This window comes from Arachis hypogaea, chromosome 7, assembly GCF_003086295.3.
Source record: "Arachis hypogaea cultivar Tifrunner chromosome 7, arahy.Tifrunner.gnm2.J5K5, whole genome shotgun sequence".
Classification (NCBI taxonomy): domain Eukaryota; kingdom Viridiplantae; phylum Streptophyta; class Magnoliopsida; order Fabales; family Fabaceae; genus Arachis; species Arachis hypogaea.
In genome coordinates, this window is record NC_092042.1 from 12,892,327 (window position 1) to 12,918,109 (window position 25,783).

Consider the following 25,783-nt stretch of genomic DNA (forward strand, 5'->3'; position numbering starts at 1 on the left):
TTGAAGGCCCAAAATCAGACCCATATGATCCATACCTGCAAGATGCCCAAGATCCAAATGAAGGAAACACTGAAGACCCGTTTCTCTACCTACAAGACCCGGATATGGATTTCGGGACCGTCAACCTAGCTTCTGATTCATCTTTTTCAGATGGAGATGGGACCCTTCCAGAAGATTATTTCAAACCGTCTCTTTACTAAAGCAGTGGCCTCACTATGTATAATTATTAAGTGTGCTAGAATAAAGTGACTTTTGTCACATGACTCAGAAAAGTTAGAAAGAAGATAAGGCTTATCCTTATCCTCCAGTTGTCATTGTAAGATAGGTTTGTTTAGATTTCGTGAGATATCACTTCTATCTAGAGACCTCTATATAATGAGGTGCTCATCCCCAGTTGTAATCAGACTTGAATGAACATTGTAATATATCCACTTTTCCTATCTTACAAGATGTTCTAAAATTCTCGTTCTCTCTCTGAAAGCTTAGCTAGTGTTATTTCCTTCTTCCTCAATCCAGTGCCATAAAAGTATGCTCTGAGCTTGCCTCTAAAAGAGGATCCTGCTCATCAGAAAATGGCATGGAAAGGATCCATGGGAATTTCTCATAGTGGAAAAAGGACTCAATGTTATAATGCTAAGTTTTGCTCGGACCCTTTAATTTCACTCGTTTTCATGGTTACAAAGAGTGATTGGGATAAGCAAACAATGCATTGTTTCATTGTTCACCTGAAGTACTGGAGATCCACCCTGTGAATGAGATACCGTTATCTAAATTATTTAATATAAAATAACTTAATTTATTATTATTAATATATATTTTTTCAACAACAACACGTAATTCTACCCCTATACTGGATGATGTTATTTTATTTAGGTTCGTGTTGATTTTTTTTTATTTTTTTAAAAACCTATTTTCATCCAGAAAAAGAAAAAAATGTGTTTTTTTTTAATTACAAATAAAATGAACAGTAAAAAGCAGAATACCTTGTATATTAATAAGAAATGAATAAGAGAAAAAAATTATAATTATAAAAAATAAAAAAGATGTATTGACAAATTATTTTATGAAAAACAGCTTTTATTTTATTTTTTATTTTTAAAAAGAAAAGTAAAATTGAGTATTAATGTATTACACTACTTCTCTAAAAATTAGAAGTGATAGATTATTTTCTTTTTAATCAGGTAATAATTTTTAAAATTTGTATTTAAAAATATAGAGAGTCATCAAAATGCTGCTGAATAAAAATATTTTCGTATTGAGTTCCGGATATTTCTGTTATCAAAGTCTACAATTTATCTCATAATATTATCATATATTATGGCAACTCTATGTATATATCAGAAGATATCTCTGTTATCAAAAATCTACAATTTATCTCCATAACATCGTGGCAACTCTATGTATATATTAGTGGATAACACTATTATATATCGTGGTAACTCTATGTATATATTAGTGGATATCTCTGTTATTGGATATATATGTTATTGAAAGTCTACAATTTATCTCCATAACACTATCATATATTGTGTCAATTTCATACAATTTATCTTCATAATACTACCATATATCGTGCAACTCCATATATATATCAGTGGATATTTTTGTTATCAAAAATCTATAATTTATCTCTATAACACTCCATATATTATGGCAACTTCATGTATATATTAGTGGATATTTCTGTTATCGAAAGTTTACAATTTATCTCCATAACACTACCATATATCGTTGTAATTTTATATATATATATATATATATATATATATATATATATAAATAAGTGGTGACAATGGATAACAAATCATAACATCAATGAAAACAAAAAATAAAGAGTAGCGTTTTTAAATTAATAACATTATCACAAACCGACTATTCACGATGGATGTTCATCATCAATACATCATTACATACATATGTGATATATATGACACACCTCTTGCTCTTTATATCTCATAAACGGTTTTTCTTTTAAAATAAAATAATGATAATTATTATCATGATGTCTCTAAAAATATATAAATACGTTATATTTAATCAAGATTTTTTAATTATAAATTAAAAAATATATATTTAAAAAAATACAACATATTTTTATGTACTCTTATGTACTTTTATAAACTCTAAAGATGGTGATAATCGTTGTCATGGTTAATATTTTAATTTTTTTTCTCATCCAATCTGATATTTTTCGCCCCAGGTATAAACCAAATTCTATAAAAAATATAGAAATTACAGGATCAAGGAAATTCTATATAAATTATAGAGTTTACTGAGAGTGCGGCGAATTTCTCTTAAATACAAAAAAAATCATATTTAAAAAATTAAAATTAAAAAAATTAGATATAAAAAAATAATTATTTTTTATTTTATTTTTGAAAAAGATCCTCTCATAAACTATGCATGGGAATTTTTTTCTATACTGATTTTGTGTAATTATTTATATAAATTGAACTTTTATATAAAATTAATAAAAAAAATTTAAATGCACAAAATATAAAATCATAATATTATTGTCATGAATGTAAAACTAAGGTTATTGTCATGATACACTTCTGATATCTACGTTACAAGTAATCGAAAATGTAAAACTAAACTAAATGCATGCATTTTTCAATTAATCATATAATATTATTCCGAATATTAGACCTAACTGACTTATCTAAAAATTAAAAATAATTAATACAAGGTTTGAAAAGAAAATAAAGTTGTCATACATGCACGTGGATTTGACCATCAGTGTGAAAGCTGCAAAAGATATATAGAACCAGTAATGGAAGTTTAGAAGAATATAAAACAGTAGCATGGAATGGTACGACATGAATTATTCATAATAGAATAGTCTTTCATTCAATAAATAAACAAAATTATAATGCCCTATCATGAGAAACAAAAATATAAAAATAAAGATAATTTACAATGTCCTACAAACCCCTATGACGTAGACAATGACATCACTCTTACCATTCCATCTAACAGGAATCATTTACACTTTAACATGCTTGACTTTAGCAATATGTATATTTAATTAAGAACAAACACTAATCAAGATCCAAGAAACAAATTCAAAAAAAAAAAAAAAACAAACAAACATTAGCTTATTATTGGAAGTACAATTATGACCTACTTCTTATGATTCATAGTGCCCTCTCTTTCTTAGATACGGTATGATGAAGTAATTTTAGTAATTAAATTTAATTAAATTAATCAATTTAATATTTAATAACAAAAAAGAGAAATATAAGAAAAAAAACAGAATAATTTGATTAAACAGTTGTAAAAATGACTTATTTATTTAGTATAATTTTTAGAATTAACTCAGAAAAAAATTAAGAATAATAAACTTTTGATAGATTTAATATATTAAAAATATATATATAATATATTGTTTTATTTAATAAAGAGATTTTATGTTTTTTGGTATTAAAACAAGACACTTGCATATCAAAATCCTTTTATTGATCTTTTTGATAACTAAATAGAGAATTAATCTTTAACCATTCATGATGACAAGAAAAAAAAAATCTTTTTAACCATTTAATAATTACCACTAGCTTCAAGATTTCAATTTGCTACTCTTAATTATACCCAATAACTCATTGCCTGGCACAGGAAAGTCAAGGATTATTTATTTGCTTATTGCTTGTAATCATTGGCATGCATTATTAGCTTCTGGAGATCTATGGACATAACAATACACTAAAAATGTTCAAGTTATATCTATTTTAAAATCTTTTGAAGTGTTATATCAAACTACTTAATAATCTCTACATTATAAATGTTTATCATGCATGCTTAAAACCTGAAATAATAACTCAATTTAAGAAGCACTGCATAACTGAGTCCTACACCACAAAAAAGAAAAATGGGTTATCTGGAAATCTTTTTTTTGTTTTATTTTCTTTCTACCTTAGGTGCCTTTGACTTTGACTTTAGGCACAATGGGACATTTTTCTTTAATTTTTTCTCCTTTTAGTCCTATATGAGATTTAAATTTTAAATATTTTTTTAGTTATTCTCTTTTTATTATTATTTTTTGTGTATTGGAAGTACCTGATTCAAGTGTGTATAGTTAATTATGATAACGGTATTTATTAAAAAAAATAATTATATTTTTAAACTCCAAATAATTTACTAAATTCAAATTTTATCTGCAAACTTTTAAATTGACAACTTTAAATTTTTAGCCAATTAACCTAAATTGGCCAATTTAAATCCTCTTAAGCCCAATTGAAAATTAAAAAATTATCTAAATAATTTTTTAGTTCTTATAAGCTAGATAGATGATGTTCTCTATTATATTATAAATATAACTATATATATAGATAGATTTTTTTCTATGCAGTTAAAAACTAAATTTAGTGTTGACATGAGACATAAAAAAACCTTAGAATTAGGTGTCATTATTAACTCAAGATAACATTATTTTATTTTCTTCTTTTATAGTTTTATACAATCATGCATGACCTTGTACATGAATTAACATTTTCTAAAATATATTTTTTATATAATTGAAGAATTTAATGTGAGAAATTATAAGAGGTTAGTTATATAAATTTTATTCTCTATGTTATAATAAGTGAGAGAAATAATTTAAAAGAAAAGTTGAGGTTTGAGATGACAAATTTATAGAAAATTTATAGAAAGTTTGAGAGAGAAGAGAGAGTAGAAAGAAAAGCATTCAATGGATTTAAACAAATGAATTAAAATGAATTAATTTTACTTCCCTCTTGCTTTGAGTGGCGTGGATCATCATTAAGTTGCCTCAAATCAATTTCTCTTTCTCTTTCATGGTTCCAATGTCTGCATCAACTGCTCTTAATAAAAATTTGAATTCCACCAAGTAAAGGATGTGGAATCCGTTGAAAACATGCAGCAGTTTAAAGAAAATGGATCATGTTAAATGAGTAAAAAAATATTATGCCCCATTTCCTTTTTCTTTGATTTCAGACCAAGCTAGTGGATCTTTTCTTTAAATTTGATTTGGGCTAATAATTAAATTTGGCCCAACAAGAGTAATAACAATTCAGCCACAACATTTAACATTTTTATAATCAAGGCTAATTCTCTTCAACATATTGGGCTTGCTATTTTTTGGCCCAATAGTCAAATCTGCACAGCAAAATTATTTAATTAACACATATGAACCAAAATCAAATTAATAAATTTGTAATTAATCATATTAATAATGTTTAGTCATCACTAATTTAATTTAGAGTTTTCCAAACTCATCAATTTCTCCTTTGATGACAAACATTATTAAAAATTGAAATGGTAAGAATAAGGATTAAAAAGTACTCCCTTTGAAGATTAGTATTCCTCCTCCTTTCCAATAGTTACTTGACTCCCCCTAAATATATGCCATTTTACCAAGAGAAGCTTTACCTTTAACCTTTTAAAATCAAGTTTAAGGCAACTATGTATTCAACATATGAAATTTTAAAATGTTGAATGGCTTGATTTATGAGCAGAAGTGAAGTGATAAACAAAACTAATTTATTATTATTTAAATGATTTTTTTCTCAATAACAATAAAAAATGTTGAGTACAGGGTACATAAAAACAAAAGAAAACACATTTGATAATTCCAAAAAATTTGCTGCCAAATCATTTGATTAAATAAACAACATTTTTCAGCCATCATATCAGAATAAAATAATTATCAGTTTATAGCAAAAAAAAAATATTTTTAATCAACATAATCATATTAGAGCACAAAAAAATTATCCAGTATTCATTCACGTATCAGATCATAAAGGAATTATCAAAATAACTAAGTTCCAAATTTCAACAAAACAGATCATAATCAAATTGGAACACGGAGTTTGTGCATAGGGGTGATCATAAATTACAAAAGATTTCAGCCCCTGTTTCTTTTAACTTTTTAATTTTTCTAACTTTCCTCCCCCTTTTGTCATCAAAGAAAAACTTGCAAAAAGTGACAATGGAACACACACAAGTATAACCAAAGCCAAAATATCCAAGAGTGTAATAAAATAACAGAGGTCTAGAGTATCCAAACAGCCTACAAAGTACCAAAATAAACCAAACAGAACCAGAATTCAACAAGAGACAAATAAGTCAATCATCAGAAAGGTTTGTACTCAGATCCAGATTCATCATCCTTATCGGCAGCCCCCATCTCTTCTTCAAGATTCTAAAGCATCAGACCTACTCTTTCTTGACACTTTGTCCAAGCTTTTTCATTTTGTATGCTTGCTTACGAGCGACCTTGTAAGATTGCACCATCAATTTGGACATGTTAGAAAACTCAGTGAGGACCTCCTTGATCAATTCTGCCACCTTGAACGGCTCGGCTGGGCGACTCTCAAGATCACTGTCAGAGGGCATTGATCATTTTTCTTTGGTGCATTTCATAGTACCTGAAACTCCTCCTCCCTTAATTGATGAAACTTTATTCTCTACATCTTCATTAGTTAGATCAATATTGAATTATTCAAAGATGCAAGTAAGAAATATGCCATAGGAAAGGTTAGCCTTTTTGGTGCTTCTAACACATTCCTGCATATGCCTTACCATGAGTTATGCAAAGGAAATAGGAGTTGAAGTAATAATAGCAAAAAATACAAAGGTATCAGAAACGGTTACTCTATTGTATGAGCAACTCTGTGGAGTCAGAATGTGAGTAATGATTTTGTGCAGCACTGCTCTTTCTGGACCAAGGGCCTTGTAAATTGAAACTGTGCCATCCAGACTAGATAGATTCTCACAGATTTGATGCAGAGCAATCTGATATGTGACTCTAACTTCAGAATTCTATTTTTCTGACATATAAGCTGCTGGTCCTTTATCAACATAACTCAGGGCAGCGCTTATTGTTTCTCTGCTCAGAGTCATGTAAATCTGCTTCACATAGAAATGGATTGCACCATCAATCAGCCTCATGTTTGCATAAAACTCTCGAACCAAGTATGGGTATACAGGTTTCTGAATATTGAATAGGAGAGTCCACTTCATATTCTCAAAAAGGGTGATAAAGTTGATTCCTCTAGAAGCAAGAGAGTCCAGGTTCACTAAGTGGGAAGCACATAGATGACGTTTCTTCAACACATCTTTGTGAAACTCATAAGACGCACAAGAATTGAATCTTCCTGGATCAAAATGTGAATGATTTTTGTGGTATTTATTCTTGAAGTCCAGGAATTCCAGATTAGGTGGTTCCCTTGTGTTACGTAACACGTAACCTTTTGTCTTCTGAGAGCTATGGCCAGGAGTTGCTTTCTTTGGTGGAGAATGAGGTAAGGAAGTGTGTGACTCATCATCTTCTTCTTCTTCTTCAACTGGCTCTTTGTCTTTTTCAATCTTCCTTCGAGATGAAGTTTTCTGGGCAATAACATTTCTTCTTATGGTTTCGGTTTGTTTAGAGGAGGGTGAGGGAAACGAAGAACATGTGGAATGTATATGAATGTGGGAATGAGTTTGGGGTAGAAGAAAATGGAGGATTTTTGGGGAGAGGAGTTCGGTTGCTTCTTCTTGGTGCAACCTTCTTTTTCATGTTATGAAAGATAGAGAAGGAAGAGGGAAGATGAAAAAGGGGCCGAAGAGAGTGGTGAGAGGAGGGAGGTTATGGAAGCATTTAATGTTGAGTGGAGAGAGAATTGAGAGAGTTATTACCCATTAAGTGGAGCGGTTATTAACCAAGGAAGGATTTTAAAATTAAAAACTGAAAGTTTAGCTCCTAGAATCAAGGGATGAGGGAAGGATAAAGATTTGATTTGACAACAACTCCTTCCTACAAGATTTGATAAGACAACTTCCCAAAAGTATGATTAAAAAAATGAGGAACACAAAAACGGGTCAAGGTAAGGTCAAAGAGATTTGGTGGGGTCCAAGATAATTAACTTCAGTTCAGTCTCCTCCTGTATCATGGACCGTTCATCACAACCTGAAATTTGTCTTCTGCTTCCCTACGAGACAAAACCAAACAGAATAAAAAAATTCACAAATTATCAACAAAATTTAATTCTATCATTCCCAAACTATTTCTCAGAGCGCAGAATCTGTCTTCACACAAGGGTTTTGTAAAAATGTCAGAAAGTTGTTCTTCGGATTTTACAAATTGAATATCAATAGTACCTTTTTGCACATGTTCTCTAATAAAATTATATTTGATTTCAATGTGCTTGGTTCTTGAGTGCAGAACAGGGTTCTTAGAAATGTTTATAACACTCATATTGTCATAAAAGAAGGGTATACTATTGATTTTTAATTTGTAATCTTCCAACTGAGTTTTCAACCAAATTAATTGTGAACAACATGCAGATACAGAAATATATTCAGCTTCGGCTGTGGATACAGCCACTGTGGCTTATTTTTTGCTTGACCACATGTTGAGTGCGCTTCCAAGAAAGTAACACATGCCGGATGTGCTCCTTCTATCCACCCTATCTCCTGCATAATCTGCATCACAAAATTCCACTGCACAAAAATCATCAGATTTTAGATATCATAAGCCATAATCACTAGTTCCCTTAGGGTGTGTGTGGTTGAGGGAATACAAGTATATTCCCAGGAATTTTGAGATGGGAATATCTTATTCCCATGTTTGGTTCAAGGTTTAAAAAATTATTCCTGGGTATGTTTTATTCCCTGGAATCAAAATCCAACCCATTTCATTCCCATCTCTCCCCTGGTTATCTTTAATTCCAATGGGAATGGAATGTGTATAATAAAGTAAAAAGACCAAAATACCCTTGTTAATTTTACTCCAACCCTTCTTTTCAGATTTTTACTCCTCATTTGATTAGAAACCAAAACCCTAGCAGAGCCCTTCCCCCATCGAAACTAAAACCTAGCCAAGCTTCTTCCCCAAATTCATGGAAGCTCCACCGGCGTCAGCACCGTCTCGCCGCCGATTTGAGTTTGCACAACCACCCGTCACCTTATTCTAGAAGGAAATTCACTTCAATCGTTCGTTTATGTTCGTGTTCCATCATCGCAGCTCACATCAGTTCACCGCGACTGTATGCTTGCCGTTGTTGCTGCCGCGCCTCTAGCCGGATCCTCTGCGTCGCGTGTTCGCGTTTGGTCTCTCTCCTCCATCACTCTCTTGCTTGGCGTCGAGTTCGCCGTCGACGAGGAAGCTTTGCCACCGGTTCTCTAGTGCTTCGCATACGGTTCTTTCTCTATCCCTCTGTCTCTCTTTCACTTTCGATCTCTCTCTCTCTCTTTCTCTTTCTCTCTCTCTCTCTCTCTCTCTCTTGCCCTCTTTCACTTTCTTCTGTTGGTTGCAGGGGATACTAAATAAGAGCAAATTGGTTGCTATTGATGCTGGAAATAGGGGCTACCCTCCGAATAAGGTATGTAAGTTGATGATTACGATGTTTTTGACACCAAATTTCTGATGATTTGATGATGACACTGATCTGAGGTAGTTAACATCATTGTTAAGTTTGTATAAGGTCACAAGTTGAAAATTTGTTTTCCACAGTGAGTGCTTTTGAGTTTTGGTGTTTGAAATTTAAGGGGAGAAAATGAAGGTTAGATGGTGAATTGGTGATTGAGTTTTGGAGCACATCACCTAGTCATGTGTTTGCTGTTTTTTATTGTTTTTTAAGAACCAAAATTGCTTGCAATTCTTTTACTCTGCCAGATATTTGCAATTATGTCACTGAGAGCTAAAAAAAGATAACTCTAACCTGATTTTACTAATCATATGTTTCTTGTGGGGTGTGACAACTGAGAACTGCATACATATCTGTGAAGATGCTCTGTAACATTTGGAAGAAATCAAAGCAGCTTTAAATTTTGATGCTAAACACGTATTTATTTTTCTTCTTGTTACAGAGACTTGATTGCTAATTACCGAAATTCTGTCGAGGAGCTTGTTAAGTCTGAGCCATAGGAGCCTGTCAATTTTCAGGTTGGTTAAAAACCACAACTGTTGTATTATTTATCAAGAGATTGTAGCTTCCTTGTTTTACTAGGTGTGTATCTCCAGTTCCTAGCCCCTCCCAGCTTGAACATTATTTGAACGCTGCTGAAATCTGAATGTATATTTTTTTTTTGTTTTCAGAAAAGTGGTGCGGCAGTATAATAAGAATGCTACTGAGTTAAATGGTAAGTGGCTTTGAACTAAACATGTGAAGTGAATGCATGTAATGTTGTTTACAAAAGCTATAAAAGAAGAAGTAATTTAGTTACAATCATATGCTCCCTGATATCGGCAAGTAAAGCAAGTTGAAGTCATACATAGTCACTACTTTTCAATGCTGAAGAGCAAGCTGGGATGTAGTGTTATGGGGTGAATTGGAATAGTGGAATATGTGATATATTGATTATTGAACCCTTCTAATGCGTTCCCTTACCTGTATAGTGTGATGTTTATGCTTGCCACTACATGGTTACTAAACGGGGAAAGAACAATAACCTGCATGCATAACATCATTGCATAAGATCACTTCTTATATATAGTGTGCTATATTTGGCTATTCCTATTAAGAGTTAGTTCTTGAGGTGATTGGAGGATTGAACGGACAGGGTTTTAACTACTTGTTATACAAGACGCAATTACATTCTACCCTTACCTTTTGCAGTGCCATCAAAATAGATATATTAACCATAAATATGTTATCACTAATAAACAACTTTTGATACCTGACAAGTTTCTGCCTAAATCCTAGTTTAATTATCATAATCTTAACATGCTCTCCATCTGGACTTTGTGCCTCATGCAGGTCTTGAGACTTGCACTATTGCTGGAAAGAAGAATGATAAGGCAGTTAATGAAGATCTTCTGAAGGATGAGATTGTTTCTGAACATCTAACTAGGTATTTCATGTTATTGCCAATTGCTTTATTTCTTTCTTTGCTGAATAATTAATTGGTAAGACATGCATGATGCACTTTTTTTAAGACGATTTAGTTTGAGACACATTAGCACTTGTCCATCAATATACTTGGTCTTCATCCTTTCTTACAACTAATTATGATAGTGTGAATGTCTTGGGCGCTTGGCTGTTAATTCTAGAATGAATGGGGCATGAAATATCCTCCATGTATATTAATGAATGGCTACAATTTAAATGGCGCATCACTATATTGTATATATGTGTATGTGTGTCCTTATCCCTTCATGAAATTGAAATTTTGAAATCAAATTAAAGGAAAGTTAAGTGATATATATATATATATATATATATATGGTCTGATCTCATTGTTTAGTTTAGATTTTTTTTGGTCTGGGTTTTGGTTCATAGTTATGTTATAATTTTGGAAGAAATGTTTGTTGGATTAAAATGGTAATGGACATGAATGCTGGTTAAGCAGGGTAAAGCATATTTAATTAAAGATTAATTGTTTTTTCTTACTTCTTCAATTTATTTCTTCTATTTTACTTATTTGTTGATATATTTTTCTTCTGCTTCTATAGAAAATGGAAGAGAATACTCGATCTAATTCAAAGCAAACTAAGCGTCAATGGACGCCACACGAAGATGCAAAATTAGTTGAATGTTTGGTAGAGCTTGCAACTACTTCTTGGAAGTGTGACAATGGCACGTTTAAATCCGGTTATGAAAAACATTTGGAAAAAATGCTGCATGAAAAGATCCCTGGATGTGATCTTAAGGTACAATTTTTTTTTACATAATACTTGTTTTCTTTGTTTATAATTCTATATTTGTGTTATAATTGTATAGTTTACAAAATATTTATGCTTCTATATTGAGATGCTTTACTACTGTGCTCTCATTTATTTTTAAGATGATGATGGGATAGAGATGAAAGGACCAGAAAGAATTTAGTTTGAATAAAGAAATTTTATATTCAACTTACATATAAACTTTACCTTATTCATAATAAGTTGGTTATTCAAAAACTGAATAATTATTACTGCTCCATACATTCACTATATTTAGTTATGCTTGGATGAATTGTGGTGTCATATACAGAGTAGTGATAATTCTAAATTGTTTTGCTATGTTTAGGCTAATCCACACATTGAATCAAGGGTGAAATTACTAAAAAGACAATATTTTGCAATAGTTGAGATGATGGGCACGGCTGGGAGTGGATTTGGTTGGAACGACAAAGATAAAATGATTGTGGTGGAGCGACAAATTTTCAATGAATGGAAGAGTGTAAATTCTAAATAACTTTCTTAATACAAGTTTATTTATCTTAGCTTTTTAATATTAATTGCTTATTTATTTTCTTTTAATTTCAGTCCCATCCTAATGCTAATGGCCTCTATAATAAACCATTTCCACATTTTGAAGAGTTGGGAATAGCATTTGGTAGAGATAGGGCTCAAGGAGGCAATGCAGAAAATGTAACTCAAGCAGTTGCGACAATGGAGGCTGAGCGCGAAGCAACCTTGAGTGATCGACAAGTGAATGAAAACACCCAAGTAAATTTCGAAGAGATCGAAATGGAATATGAAGCTGATTCTCAAGTACGTAAACAATTGACTCTGATTCATGTATATAAATTTACTAATTGTTGATCCTGCTGCTTTGTATTTTCTTGGATTTTGGAATGATTCTTCATTAGTTCATTTACTTGTGCCTGTGACTAGCCTTTAACTATTCCCATCATGTTGAGCATTTAGATAGAAATACTGATCTTCATTTCTGTGGAGTATAATAACAAAGAAAAAAAATATATGAATGTAATTATGCAAACAGAATTTGAATAAGGGTAGTTAATATTCTATTAGGTTCTGTTTAGTTAGTTAATGTTGTTAGTCTTGCTGGCCAAGGCAGAGATAATGCTTGTATATACAAGTGTAGAGCATGTATAATCAGTTAGGCTACTTGTTCTTTATTTCTATCAATATTGAATAATCTTCTGGTGTTCCTGCTAGTGTTGCTTTCAATTTTTTAGGAGCCTCCAACTCCTGGTGTTCCTGCTGCTCCCGGTGCTTCTGCTGCTCCTAGTTCTTCTGCTGCTCCTAGTGCTTCATATATAGAAAGAAATAAAAGAAAAAGAGGGAGCAAAAGTGAGGAAGTGATTGACATAGTAGTAGAATCAATGAGAGATATGAAAGGTGCTTATCAAGAACATACAGCCGTTTTAGTTGATATGGTTTCTTGTTTTAAGCATGAGAAAGAAGGAGCTGAGCGCAGAATGAAGCTAATGGCACTGTTGAGAGATGTTCCTGGTTTGAGCGGTGATGATAGAATGAAGGCTGGCCTTAGCATTCTAAGGGACAATAGTTTGATCGACATGGTGTTCCAACTTCAACCGGAAGAACTTTTGCCATTTTTGAAGAAATTGCTTTAAATATTGCTATTTTTGAATTTTTATTGAACATTATAGTGACTTGATAGGAAGACATTTGTGCCAATTGTTGCTGTTGTTTTCTGAGGAATATAAGCAGCTAAAACCCTAGTTCCTGGTGCCATTATATCAGGTTTTAAGATCCATAGAAACTAGTTAAAGTTCCTCTTGAACTATAATGTGCAGCAACTGGTGATTGCTTGATTCCAAGAAATGTTTGTTGAAAATTGATGGTGACTTTTGGATTTTTGTTGCTTTGTGCATAATTGATCACAGATTTTAAATTTAGAGTTAATAATAATTTAACTAAAGATATTTGTTATTAGGGATATTTTAGTAAATTTAAAAAATTTATAATTAATAATAATTTAACTAAAGATATTTGTTATTAGGGGTATTTTAGTAAATTTAAAAAAAATTAGAATCAATAATAATTTTAACTAAAGATATTTGTTATTAGGGATATTTTAGTAAATTTAAAAAAATTTAGAGTCAATAATAATTTAACTTGACATATTTGTTATTAGGGGTATTTTAGTAAAAAATTTAGAGTCAATAATAATTTAACTAAACATATTTGTTATTAGGGGTATTTTAGTAAATTTAAAAAAATTAGAATCAATAATAATTTTAACTAAAAATATTTATTATTAGAGGTATTTTAGTAAATTTAAAAAATATTTAACTTTTAGTCATTAATATTTTAATTTGAATGATTAAGGGTAATTTTGACATATTACATAATATGACCAAGATATTTAAACTCAACCAAACAAAAATTTAATCATTTCTAGGATTATTATATAATATTCCAATGTATTAAATTTTACAACCAAATATGGGAATCATATATTCCAAGTAATCTCATTCCTAGGAATATAATGCCTAGGGATGAGATTACTTGGTAATAAAGTTTAATCTTTGAACCACACACCCCCTTAATGTATCTAATGATGCATTTAACGGCCGAAAGATGGGATTCTTTTGGGTGAGATTTAAATCTTGAACATACACTCACACTTTGAAAAATATCTGGTCTAGAGGAAGTAAGATACATGAGCGAACTGATCATTTCTCTATACCGTGTTCCATCCACATCTTTGCCATCATCATCCTTTTCAAGTTTAGTGTTTGGATGCATTGGTGTTCCCATTGGTTTTGAATTTTCTAGGCCAAATTTCTTTATTAATTCTTTAGCATACTTTTCTTGGTGAATAAAAGTGCCACTAGGAGTTTGTTTAATTTGGAGGCCAAGAAAGAATGTTAGCTCTCCCATTAAACTCATTTCAAACTCACTAGTCATGAGTTTTCCAAACTCTTCACACAAGGATTCATTGGCCGACCCAAATACAATGTCATCCACATAAACTTGAACTAGGAGAATATCATCATTCGATGCTTTAATAAATAAAGTAGTATCGGTGGTACCCCTTTGAAAGTAATTTTCCAACAAGAAGGCACTAAGCCTTTCATAAGGCCATAAAGGGCCTTTGAAAGTTTGAAAACATGGTTTGGAAATTCTTTATCTTCAAAACCGGGGGGTTGTGCCACAAATACTTCTCTATCAATAAAGCCATTAAGAAAAGCACATTTGACATCCATTTGAAACATTTTAAAATCCTTATGGGCAACATAGGCAAGAAGTAACCGAATTGCTTCCATTCTTGCTACTGGAGTAAAAGACTCATCAAAATCTATACCTTCTTCTTGATCGTAACCTTGGGCCACTAATCTAGCCTTGTTACGAACAACCTTACCATCCTCTCCCAATTTATTTTTGAAAACCCATTTAGTACCCGTTACCATCTTACCATCCAAATGAGGTGCTAATGTCCAAACCTCATTCTTGTAAAATTGAGCTAGCTCTTCTTGCATGACTTTGACCCAAGAAGGATCTTAAAGAGCTTGCTTCACATTATTAGGCTCCATTTGTGACAAGAAATCAAGATTGCTTGGTTCAGATTGCTTTTTGGTTGAGGATCTCATTGTTACACCTTTTGAGGAATCACCAATGATAAAATCATGAGGATAACCCCTCATGGACTTCCATTCTCTTGGTTTTCAGAGTGATGTTGAACTTTGATGAGCTTCAGAGGGTTGTTCTGTTCCAGATTCTCTTACTGGCTTAGGAGATAAAATAGAAATGTCTCCTCTATCCTAATGAGACAAAACTGGACGGACAGATTCTTCATTTTGAACAGACTTGGGATTTTTTTCACTGGCTTCCTTGTTGACAGCATCTTCACAATCTGTATCATCTTCTATCATAGCACTAGGAATATAGTTAGAATCACAAAAAGATACATGTATGGATTCCTCTATGGTTCTATGTTCTTTAAGGTAAATTCTATAAGCCTTGCTAGTGGTGGAATATCCAACAAACATCCCCTCATAGGATTTTGGATCAAATTTACCAAGATTTTCTTTGTTGTTAAGTACAAAGCATTTGCATCCAAAAACATGAAAATACTTAAGATTAGGAGGGGTTCCTTTCCATAGCTCATAAGGAGTTTTCTTTAACCCTTTTCTAATGATGGTCCTATTCAAAATATAACAAGCTGTATTTAGAGCTTCAGCCCATAGAAATTTTGGAATCTCATTTTCACATAATATAGCCCTAGTCATCTCTTGAAGGCTTCTATTCCTTCTTTCAACAACCCCATTTTGTTGAGGGGTTCTAGGGCATGAAAAATTATGAGCAATTCCAAAATCATCACAGAATTTTTCAAAAGTCTTAGTTTTCAAATTCCTTTCCGTGATCACTGATCTTTTTCATTTTGAATTCTTTTGTAAAGGGTTGAGAAAGTATGAAAAGCATCATTTTTATGAGCAAGGAAAAGTACCCAACCGAATCTAGAGTAATCATCCACCACCACTAAACCATAGTGTTTACCTCCTAAATTTTGAGTTCTTGTTAGACCAAAAAGATCAATGTGTAACATCTCTAATGGCCTTTTGGTTAAAATTCCATCTTTTGTTTTAAAAGAGGATTTTACTTGTTTGCCCAATTGGCAAGCATCACAAGTAAGATCCTTGTCAAATTTAATATTTGGAATTTCTCTAACTAGATTTTTTTTACTAGTTTAGAAGTTTGGTACATGCTAGTATGACCCAATTTCTTATGCCATAGTCATTTTTCAGATTCAAGAGAGGTGAAGCATGTTACTTTTTGATCTTTTAAGTCTTCAAGAGTCAATCCATACACATTATTGCACCTCTTAGTCTCAAACAAAATATCTCCAGATTTTTCACAAATTACTGAGCACACAAACTTTCTAAAAATAAATTCATATCCTAGATCACACAATTGGCTAACACTTAATAAATTGTGTTTCAAACTATCAACAAGAAGAACATCATTTATAAAGGATGAGAAACTTTTACCAACTTTTCCAATGACTACTATTTTTCCTTTACCATCATCACCGAAAGTGACAAACCCTCCATCATACTAATCAAGCTTTATGAAGAAGGTTGCCTTTCCAGTCATATGCCTAGAACATCCGCTGTCCATGTACCACATATTGTCCTTCCGCTTGGATGCTAGGCATACCTACAAAATGAGATCAAGTGACCTTAGGTATCCAAATTTTCTTGGATCCTTTCATGTTAAACCATCTTCTATGTCCCAATCCATTGTAGTAAAAAACAACTTTGCAAACTTTGTCACCAATCATTCTTTCACCAAAGAAACATTGAATAGGAAAGTGGCCATTCTGGTTGCATAGTCTACAAAATCTTGGAGTTGCTATTTTGTTAAAGCTTGTTGGGTTTTGAAACCTTCTATCATTAGAAGATAAAGCTGTGTTTTCAAAAAAAGGTTTTTCAACAGATTTGAAAGTCTTGTGATACCCCAAACCAGCTTTATCATAAAGAGATTTTTGACTAGCCAAGATTTGATTTAGATTTTTAGAACTATGAGTGAACTTGGCTAAGTCTTCTTTAAGCCTTTTGACCTCTTTAAGCAACTCTTTATTTTCTTTAAAATAATTTACATATGCAACAACAGAATGATCACTTTCACAGCTTTTAAGTTAGGCTCTTAACTGCTTGTTTTCTTCAACAAGTTCAACAGCAGTTTCAGCCTCCCTTAATTTATCTTTAAGAAAATCATTTTCCGCTTTAAGAATGGTGATTTGTTGTTCAAGATCTTGGTTATCAAGCAAGAAGCATCTAATTTTTTCAGAAAGGTGATCTATCATAAGATGAAGATATTCAGTGTCAGGGTTATGAAAGACTACCTGTTCAATGTGATCTGCCATGAGACATCGTTGGGACTTGGTTTCTGATTCTTCATCATCTTCTGAGTCATTTTCCAAGTCCTCCCAGGAAGCCATCAGTCCCTTTTTCTTTCCCTTCTTTGGCTTCTCCTCCTTTTTCAACTTAGGGCAATCGGATTTGAAATGCCTAATCTCTTTGCAGTTGTAACATGTCACCTTGCTGAAATCTTTCTTTTGTTTTCTTGAGCTGCTTCCTTTGCTTCTTTTCTTGAGCTTCACCATTTTTCTGAATTTTTTGGCAAACAACACAAATTCATTTTCAGAGGAATTATCACTAGATTCATCATCCAGGGGGTTAGAAATAGATGTAAGAGCTATTCTTTTTCTTTTTGAATCCTTTTTCAAATAAGTGTTTTCAAAAGCCAGTAAATTTCCTCTCAAATCATCATATGTCATGGAGTCAAGACCACTACTCGCAGATATTATTAATGCCTTAGTTTCCCACTCTTTTGTGAGACATCTCAACACTCTTCTCACAAGCACAGATTCAGGATACTTGATCCCATAGCATCCAAGCAAACAACGATGATGTTGAATCTTTCGAACAGTTCATCAATGAATTCTCCTTCCTTCATTGTGAACATTTCATACTCTATGTTCAACATATCTATCCTGGTCTTTTTCACAATGGTGGTTCCTTCATGAGTAACTTGAAGTTTGTCCCAGATTTTCTTTGCCGTTGTGCATCGTGATATCCGTCGGTACTCCTCAAAGCTGATTGCTAGTTGAGCAAGTTGATAGCCTTGGCATTTAGCTTCACCTTCTTTCTGTCTTATTCGGTCCAACTAGCTTCGGCTTTAAGAGAGACTACTCCTTCAGCACTTGTGGTGGTTGGATATTGGGGACCCTCCAGGATGATCTTTCACAATCTGTAATCCACTGCTTGCACAAAAATCTTCATTCTCTCCTTCCAATAGGTGTAGTTTTTTCCATTGAAAAGATGAGGTTTGTTGCTTGACTGTCCTTCTGTTAGATTGTAGGACACCAGGTTTGAGCCACTGTTCTCTGCCATCTGGATCTTTTCTCCAAGCTGCAAAGCTTGATCTCTTTGAAACCAGGCTTTGATACCAATTGATGGTTTATCATTGTCTAAAAGAAGGGGGGTTGAATCTTAGCCCCTTTTCACTTAGTAGCACTTGCTATGTTTAGAACACTTGAGGAGATATTTTTGTTTTTGTCTCGTGCCTAGTCAAGAGACTTTTTCTTTTTGTCTCGTAACCAGTCAGGAGATATTTTTCAGTTTGTCTCCTATGCAACAGAATCAGAAATGGAGTAGAAGAGACAGAAAATCACACCAAGATGTATCCTGGTTCAGCTGCTAAGTGCAATGCAGCCTACATCCAGTCTCCATCACAACAATGATGGAATTTCACTATAATCATGATTACATACACCAATTCTCCCTAGGAACTACCCTTCCTATCTGGGACAAGTCCAGAATCTAGCCCCAAAACTAACTTGACTTGGTAACTCACCAAACTTTCAACTGCTAAGTGTTAACCCAACTTGAAAGGGGATTCTCACAGAATCATGAAACACAACACAGATGTACAAAAGACCTCTAAGGATATCTATGGCTTTTTCTTTTAATTTTGTGCACTCTGCCTTTTTTCGCTCTATGACTTTTTCTTACAAACTTCACTGTTTGCCTTTTTCCATGAGACTCAAGATAGACAAAATTAAACATAAAAATACAAAATGAAAAACATTGAAGGAGAAGAACTTCTGTTAGCTTAGGTAGCTATGAGAACACTGTGCTTTCACTCTTTTCTTTGCATCAAGCCCTGGCTGTTCTCCCTTATTTATAGAAGGGGAAGCCTCCACGGTTGAAACTGTTAATCTAAGCTAATCTTCTTCTTCTTCAAACCAAAAAACCAGTTCGGCCAGAGAGAGAGTAGAGATAACCGAATATAAAACCTAACATGCAATTACCTCTGTGTCTTCCCTTGTCACCAACTTCATCAATCCGAGCCTTCCATCTTGACTTGCACTCCAAAAAGGATTTCTAGCCCTTGATGCGTTCTTGATGATGATAGCTCCATCTGCTCTAACTTCTGCCTCTTTCATCACGTAGCTACTGTAGCTACCTCCTGTGGTGGTTGATCAAAAGCAGAGACGAGCCATGCCTCCAAGGATCTTCTTCCTCTGATCGAATGGATCTTCTTCCATTTTAGGTTATGGAGAGCTTAAGCTTACTTCACCACATCTTACCTTTTGTGGTAAAGATCTTAGCCACTCCATACTTTAGATTTTCTTTTTCTTGATGCCATCATCACAATAGCTCTTTACTTGTGCCTAGCTTCATCACTTCTTTCTCTGATGGCTTGTTTCTTCATTTTTCTTTCTGACAGAGAAGTGACCGAAAGTTTGAGAGAGAAGAGAGAGTAGAAAGAAAAGCATTAAATGGATTTGAACAAATGAATTAAAATGAATTAATTTTACTTCCATCTTGCTTTGGGTGGCGTGGATCATCATTAAGTTGCCATCAAATCAATTTCTCTTTCTCTTTCATGGTTCCAATATTTGCATTAACTCCTCTTAATAAAAATTTGAATTCCACCAAGTAAAGAATGTGGAATCCGTTGAAAGCATGCAACAGTTTAAAGAAAATAGATCATGTTAAATGAGTAAAAAAATATTGTCATTTTCTTTTTCTTTGATTTTGGACCAAGATAATGGATCTTTTCTTTAAAGTTGATTTGGGCTAATAATTAAATTTGACCCAACAAAAGTAATAATAATTCAGCCACAACATTTAACATTTTTATAACCAAGGCTAATTCTCTTTCAACATATTGGACTTGTTATTTTTCGGCCCAATAGTAAAATCTGCACAACAAAATTATTTAATTAACACATATAAACTAAAATCAAATTAATAAATTTGTAATTAATCATATTAATAATGTTTAGTCATCACTAATTTAATTTAGAGTTTTTCAAACTCATCACATTAAATTTTAAAATCTAAATAAAATAATATTTTTTATTTTATTTTTATTTAATTTTAAATTAATAATAATAATAATTTATTTAATTCAGTATTATAATAATAATAAATGAGATCACTGCCATCTAAATTATTTAATAAAAAATAATTTAATTTACTATTATTAATATATATTTTTTCAACAACAACACGTAATTCTGCCCTATACGGGAGGATGTTATTTTATTTAGGTTTGTGTTGAAATTTTTTTAATAATTTTTTTAAAGCCTATTTTCATCCAAGAAAAGAAAAAAAAATGTGTGTTTTTTTTTAATTACAAATAAAATGAAGAGTAAAAAGCAGAATACCTTGTATATTGATAAAAAATGAATAAAGAGAAAAAATTATAATTATAAAATAAAATTAAAAAAGATGTATTGACAAATTATTTTATGAAAAATAGCTTTTATTTTATTTTTTATTTTTAAAAAGAAAAATAAAATTGAGTATTGATGTATTATACTACCTTTTTAAAAAATCAAAAGTAATAGATTATTTTCTTTTCAATCAGGTAATAATTTTTAAAATTTGTATTTAAAAAAATAAAGGGTCATAAAAATGCTGCTTTAATTTTATGAATAAAAATATTTTTATATTGAGTTTTAGATATTTCGAAAGTCTACAATTTATCTCTATAATACTACCATATATTGTGGTAATTCTATGTATATATTAGTGGATAGTGGATATCTCTGTTATTGAAAGTTTACAATTTATTTTCATAATACTACCATATATGGTGGCAATTTTATGTATATATCAGTGGATATTTCTGTTATAAAAAATTTATAATTTATTTCCATAGCACTACCATATATCATGGCAATTCTATGTATATATTAGTGGATATTTTTATTATCGAAAGTCTACAATTTATCTCCATAACACTACCATATATAGTGGTAACTCCATATAATTTATCTCCATAACACTATCATATATTATGGCAACTCCATGTATATATCAGTGGATATTTCTGTTATTGAAAATTTACAATTTATCTTCATAACACTATCATATATCGTGGCAACTCCATTTATATATTAGTAGATATCTCTATTATCAAAAGTTTACAATTTATCTCCATAACACTACCATATATCGTGATAACTCTATGTATATATTAGTGAATATTTCTGTTATCAAAAATCTACAATTTATCTTCGTAACATTATTATATATCGTGGCAATTTCATATATATATATATATATATATATATATATATTAGTCGGTGGATAATAAATCAAAACATCAATAAAAGTAAAAAATAAAAAGAGTGCCGTTTTCAAATTAATAACATTATCACAAACAGACTATTCACGACGGATCACCAATACATCATTACATACATATGTGATATATATGACACACCTCTTACTCTCTATATCTCATAAACGGATTTTCTTTTAAAATAAAATAATGATAACTATTATTATTATCTCTAAAAATATATAAATACGTCATATTTAACAAGAATTTTTTTAAGTATAAATTAAAAAAATATATTTAAAAAAATAATTTATTCTTCTGTATTCCTATACATTCTAAAGATGGTGATAATAGTTGTCATTGTTAATCTTTTAATTTTTTTTTTCTCGTCCAATCTAATATTTTTGAAAGAGCATATTAAAATTCGTCAGGTATAAGCCGAATTCTATAAAAATATAGAAGTTCGCAGGGAATCAAGTGAATTCTATATAAATTATAGAGTTCGCTAAGAGTGCGAATTTGTCTTAAATACAAAAAAAATCATATTTAAAAATTTAAAATTAAAAAATTAGATAAAAAAAATAATTATTTTTATTTTATTTTTAAAAAAGATCCTCTCATAAACTATGTATGAGAATGTTTTTTATACCGATTTTGTGTAATTATTTATATAAATTGAACTTTTATATAAAATTAATAAAAAAATTAAATGCACAAAATATAAAATCGTAATATTATTGTCATGAATGTAAAACTAAGGTTATTGTCATGATGCACTTCTAATCTCTACGTTACAAGTTATCGTAAATGTAAAACTAACTAAATGCATGCATTTTTCAATTAATCATGTAATATTATTCCGAATATTAGACCTATATCTAAAAATAAAAAATAATTAATACAAGGTTTGAAAAGAAAATAAAGTTGTCACACATGCACGTGGATTTGACTATCAGTGTGAAAGGTGCAAAAGATATATAGGACCAGTAATGAAAGTTTAGAAGAATATAAAACATAGTAGCATGGAATGGTACGACATGAATTATTCATAATACAATAGTCTTTCATTCAATAAATAAACAAAATTATAATGCCTATCATGACAAACAAAAATATAAAAATAAAGATAATTTATAATGCCCTACAAATCTCTATGACGTAGACAATGATATCACTCTTATTCAGGGACGGATTCAAAAAAATAAGTGGTGGTCTTATTCCCAACAAATTTTAAACTAATATATTATTATAATAAATGCTGATGAGATGTATCGTATAAAATAAAATTTAATAACGTAATAATAATAAAAAAGAATAAATATTTTTTTATGTATTAGAGTTTAAATTTTTTTACATATATTTATATTATTTGTATTTTTTATTTAATTTAAAATTCTTTTTATATTTATTTTTTTAATTAATTTTAACTTTTATAATCATATAACAAAAATACTTTAATATTATTTATAATAATATTTTTTTTAGTTGACAATTTGGTTTTTCTTTATTATTTTTCTATTATTTTTTATCTTTATTATTATATAAAAATAATTTAATATATTTTAAATTTTCATAACAAAATTATTAGTGAGATTAATTTATATTATTTTATGTCATATTTTATAATGATATAAAACATAAAAATTAAATTTGCAGCACATAAATACTTACTAAAGTAAATTAATTAATAAAATATTTAAAAATAGATAATTTTATATTTTATTAGATGTAAAATTATAAAAAATTATAAAAGAATTATAAAGACTGAGATAATTCTTTTATTTGACAAGTATTTATTAATTTTTTAATTAAAAAACTAATTATAATTATATCTATTATTAAATATATAACATTATATTTGATTATACAAAATTTTAATTTTCGACCCCTCTTCCATAGTTAGATTCTTGGATTTGTCCCTGCTGTTACCATTCCATCAAGAAGGAATCATTTACACTTTAACATGCTTGACTTTGGCAATATGTATATTTAATTAAGAACAAACACTAATCAAGACCCAAGAAACAAATTCAAAAAAAAAAGGAAAAAATACAAACATTAGCCTATTATTAGAAGTACAATTATGAGATACTTTTTATGATTCATGAAGTGTCCCCTTTTTTTTAGATTCGGTATGATCAAGTAATTTTAGTAATTAAATTTAATTAAATTAATCAATTTAATATTTAATAACAAAAAAAAAGAAACATAAGAAAAAAACAGAATAAGTTGATTAAACGGTTGTAAAAATGACTTATTTATTTAGTATGTCTTTTAGAATTAACTCAGAAAAAAAAACTAAGAATAATGAACTTTTGGTAGATTTAATATATTAAAAATATATATAAAATATATTTTTTTAATCTAATAAAGAGATTTTATGTTTTTTGGTATTAAAACAAGACACTTGCATATCAAAATCCTTTTATTGATCTTTTTGATAACTAAATAGAGAATTAATCTTTAACCATTCATGATGACAAGAAAAAAAAATCTTTTTAACCATTTAATAATTACCACTAGCTTCAAGATTTCAATTTGCTACTCTTAATTATACCCAATAACTCATTGCCTGGCACAGGAAAGTCAAGGATTATTTTTTTGCTTATTGCTTGTAGTGCTTGTCCATCAATCATTGGCATGCATTATTAGCTTCTGGAGATCTATGGACATAACAATACACTAAAAATGTTCAAATTATATCTATTTTAAAATCTTTTGAAGTGTTATATCAAACTACTTAATAATCTCTACACTATAAATGTTTATCATGCATGCTTAAAACCTGAAATAATATCTCAATTTAAGAAGCACTGCATAACTGAGTCCCACACCACAAGAAAGAAAAATGGGTTATCTAAAATTTTTTTTGGTTTTATTTTCTTTCTACCTTAGGTGCTTTTGACTTTGACTTTAGGCACAATTGGACATTTTTTTAATTTTTTTTCCTTTTAATTCTATCTATTCTATTATATAAAAATCGGATGTCTGCACTTAATGATGGAGCTGACGTGGTATGTTTCGGAGAGTGTTTCCCGATTTAATTATTTTAATTCATTCAATACAATTTATTACCATGATTTAATTATATCAGCTAATTGATTTGATTAGATATTTAAATATTAATATAATTTATTATAATATATATTACTTAATTAATTTTACTACATTAATTGTAATTTGTTATATTAGTTAATTAATTAATTTATTTATAAAGTTTAAAATAAAATAAATAATTTATTATTTATTCTAATTGAATTCATTAAATTTAATTATACATTATATATGAATTAATAATAATTTGTAAATCACTTTATATTATATATATTAACAAAATATTATATATGTCTTAATGTGTTAATTAAATATTATATACGCACAGAAAAATAAATACAAAGATGATTTATATAATATTGATAATATTATATTAGCACAGTGATTTTTTTTTTTTGATATCATATAGTATTATAATGATAATATTATTATATAGTATTATATAAACTTTCTAATATTAGTATAGAAAATTAGAAAATTATTCCTTATGGCAATCATTCTTAGTAGAATAGTGTGTTCCTTATATAGTATTGATAATTATTGCTTAATTTAAAGTAATTGTATGTTGGTATCTTAAATTTATTTTTCAATAATGATCTAAATAGATAAATCTAATTGAATTGAATGATTATATAAAAAAAAATTTATTATTAATATACTAAAATTAAATTCATTTTTTGGTACATAATTTCATAGGTAAATTTTATACAAAATTAAGTTATTTTTTATTTTTTTTATTTATTTTATCTGTGTTACTTTATTTAATTCTCAGTAGCGTCATATTTACAATTACCGCCAGTATAATATTTTATAAAATATGAAAATCAATTTTTTTATAATTTAAATATCAATGTTTGAGTTAATTTTAATTTAACTTTTTAAAATTAATGTTATCTTTCATTTAGATCTTAATTAATTTAAAATACAAAAATACTAATATATTTACTGTCTCTTTAAATAATAATAACTTTAATTTATTTACTATCTTTTTTTTCTTTTATATTTTGT

At 29.9% G+C, this 25,783-nt stretch overlaps 1 protein-coding gene across 3 annotated transcripts; it reads left to right on the forward strand.

The window, feature by feature from the left end:
* Window positions 1–8,709: 8,709 nt before the first annotated feature.
* Window positions 8,710–13,469, forward strand: LOC112702515 (uncharacterized). Of its 3 annotated transcripts, none has more exons than XM_072199143.1 (9): window positions 8,710–9,137; window positions 9,255–9,324; window positions 9,808–9,883; window positions 10,037–10,080; window positions 10,698–10,791; window positions 11,393–11,590; window positions 11,949–12,101; window positions 12,188–12,415; window positions 12,847–13,469. In XM_072199143.1, the coding sequence occupies exons 6-9, from the start codon at window positions 11,396–11,398 to the stop codon at window positions 13,243–13,245; spliced, it is 975 nt and encodes a 324-aa protein (XP_072055244.1). In that variant the 5' UTR covers window positions 8,710–9,137; window positions 9,255–9,324; window positions 9,808–9,883; window positions 10,037–10,080; window positions 10,698–10,791; window positions 11,393–11,395; the 3' UTR covers window positions 13,246–13,469. The 3 variants fall into 3 exon arrangements, with proteins under 3 accessions (XP_072055244.1, XP_072055245.1, XP_072055243.1); XM_072199144.1 differs by having other exon boundaries at window positions 9,255–9,320; window positions 9,808–9,947; XM_072199142.1 differs by having other exon boundaries at window positions 9,255–9,320.
* Window positions 13,470–25,783: the final 12,314 nt, after the last annotated feature.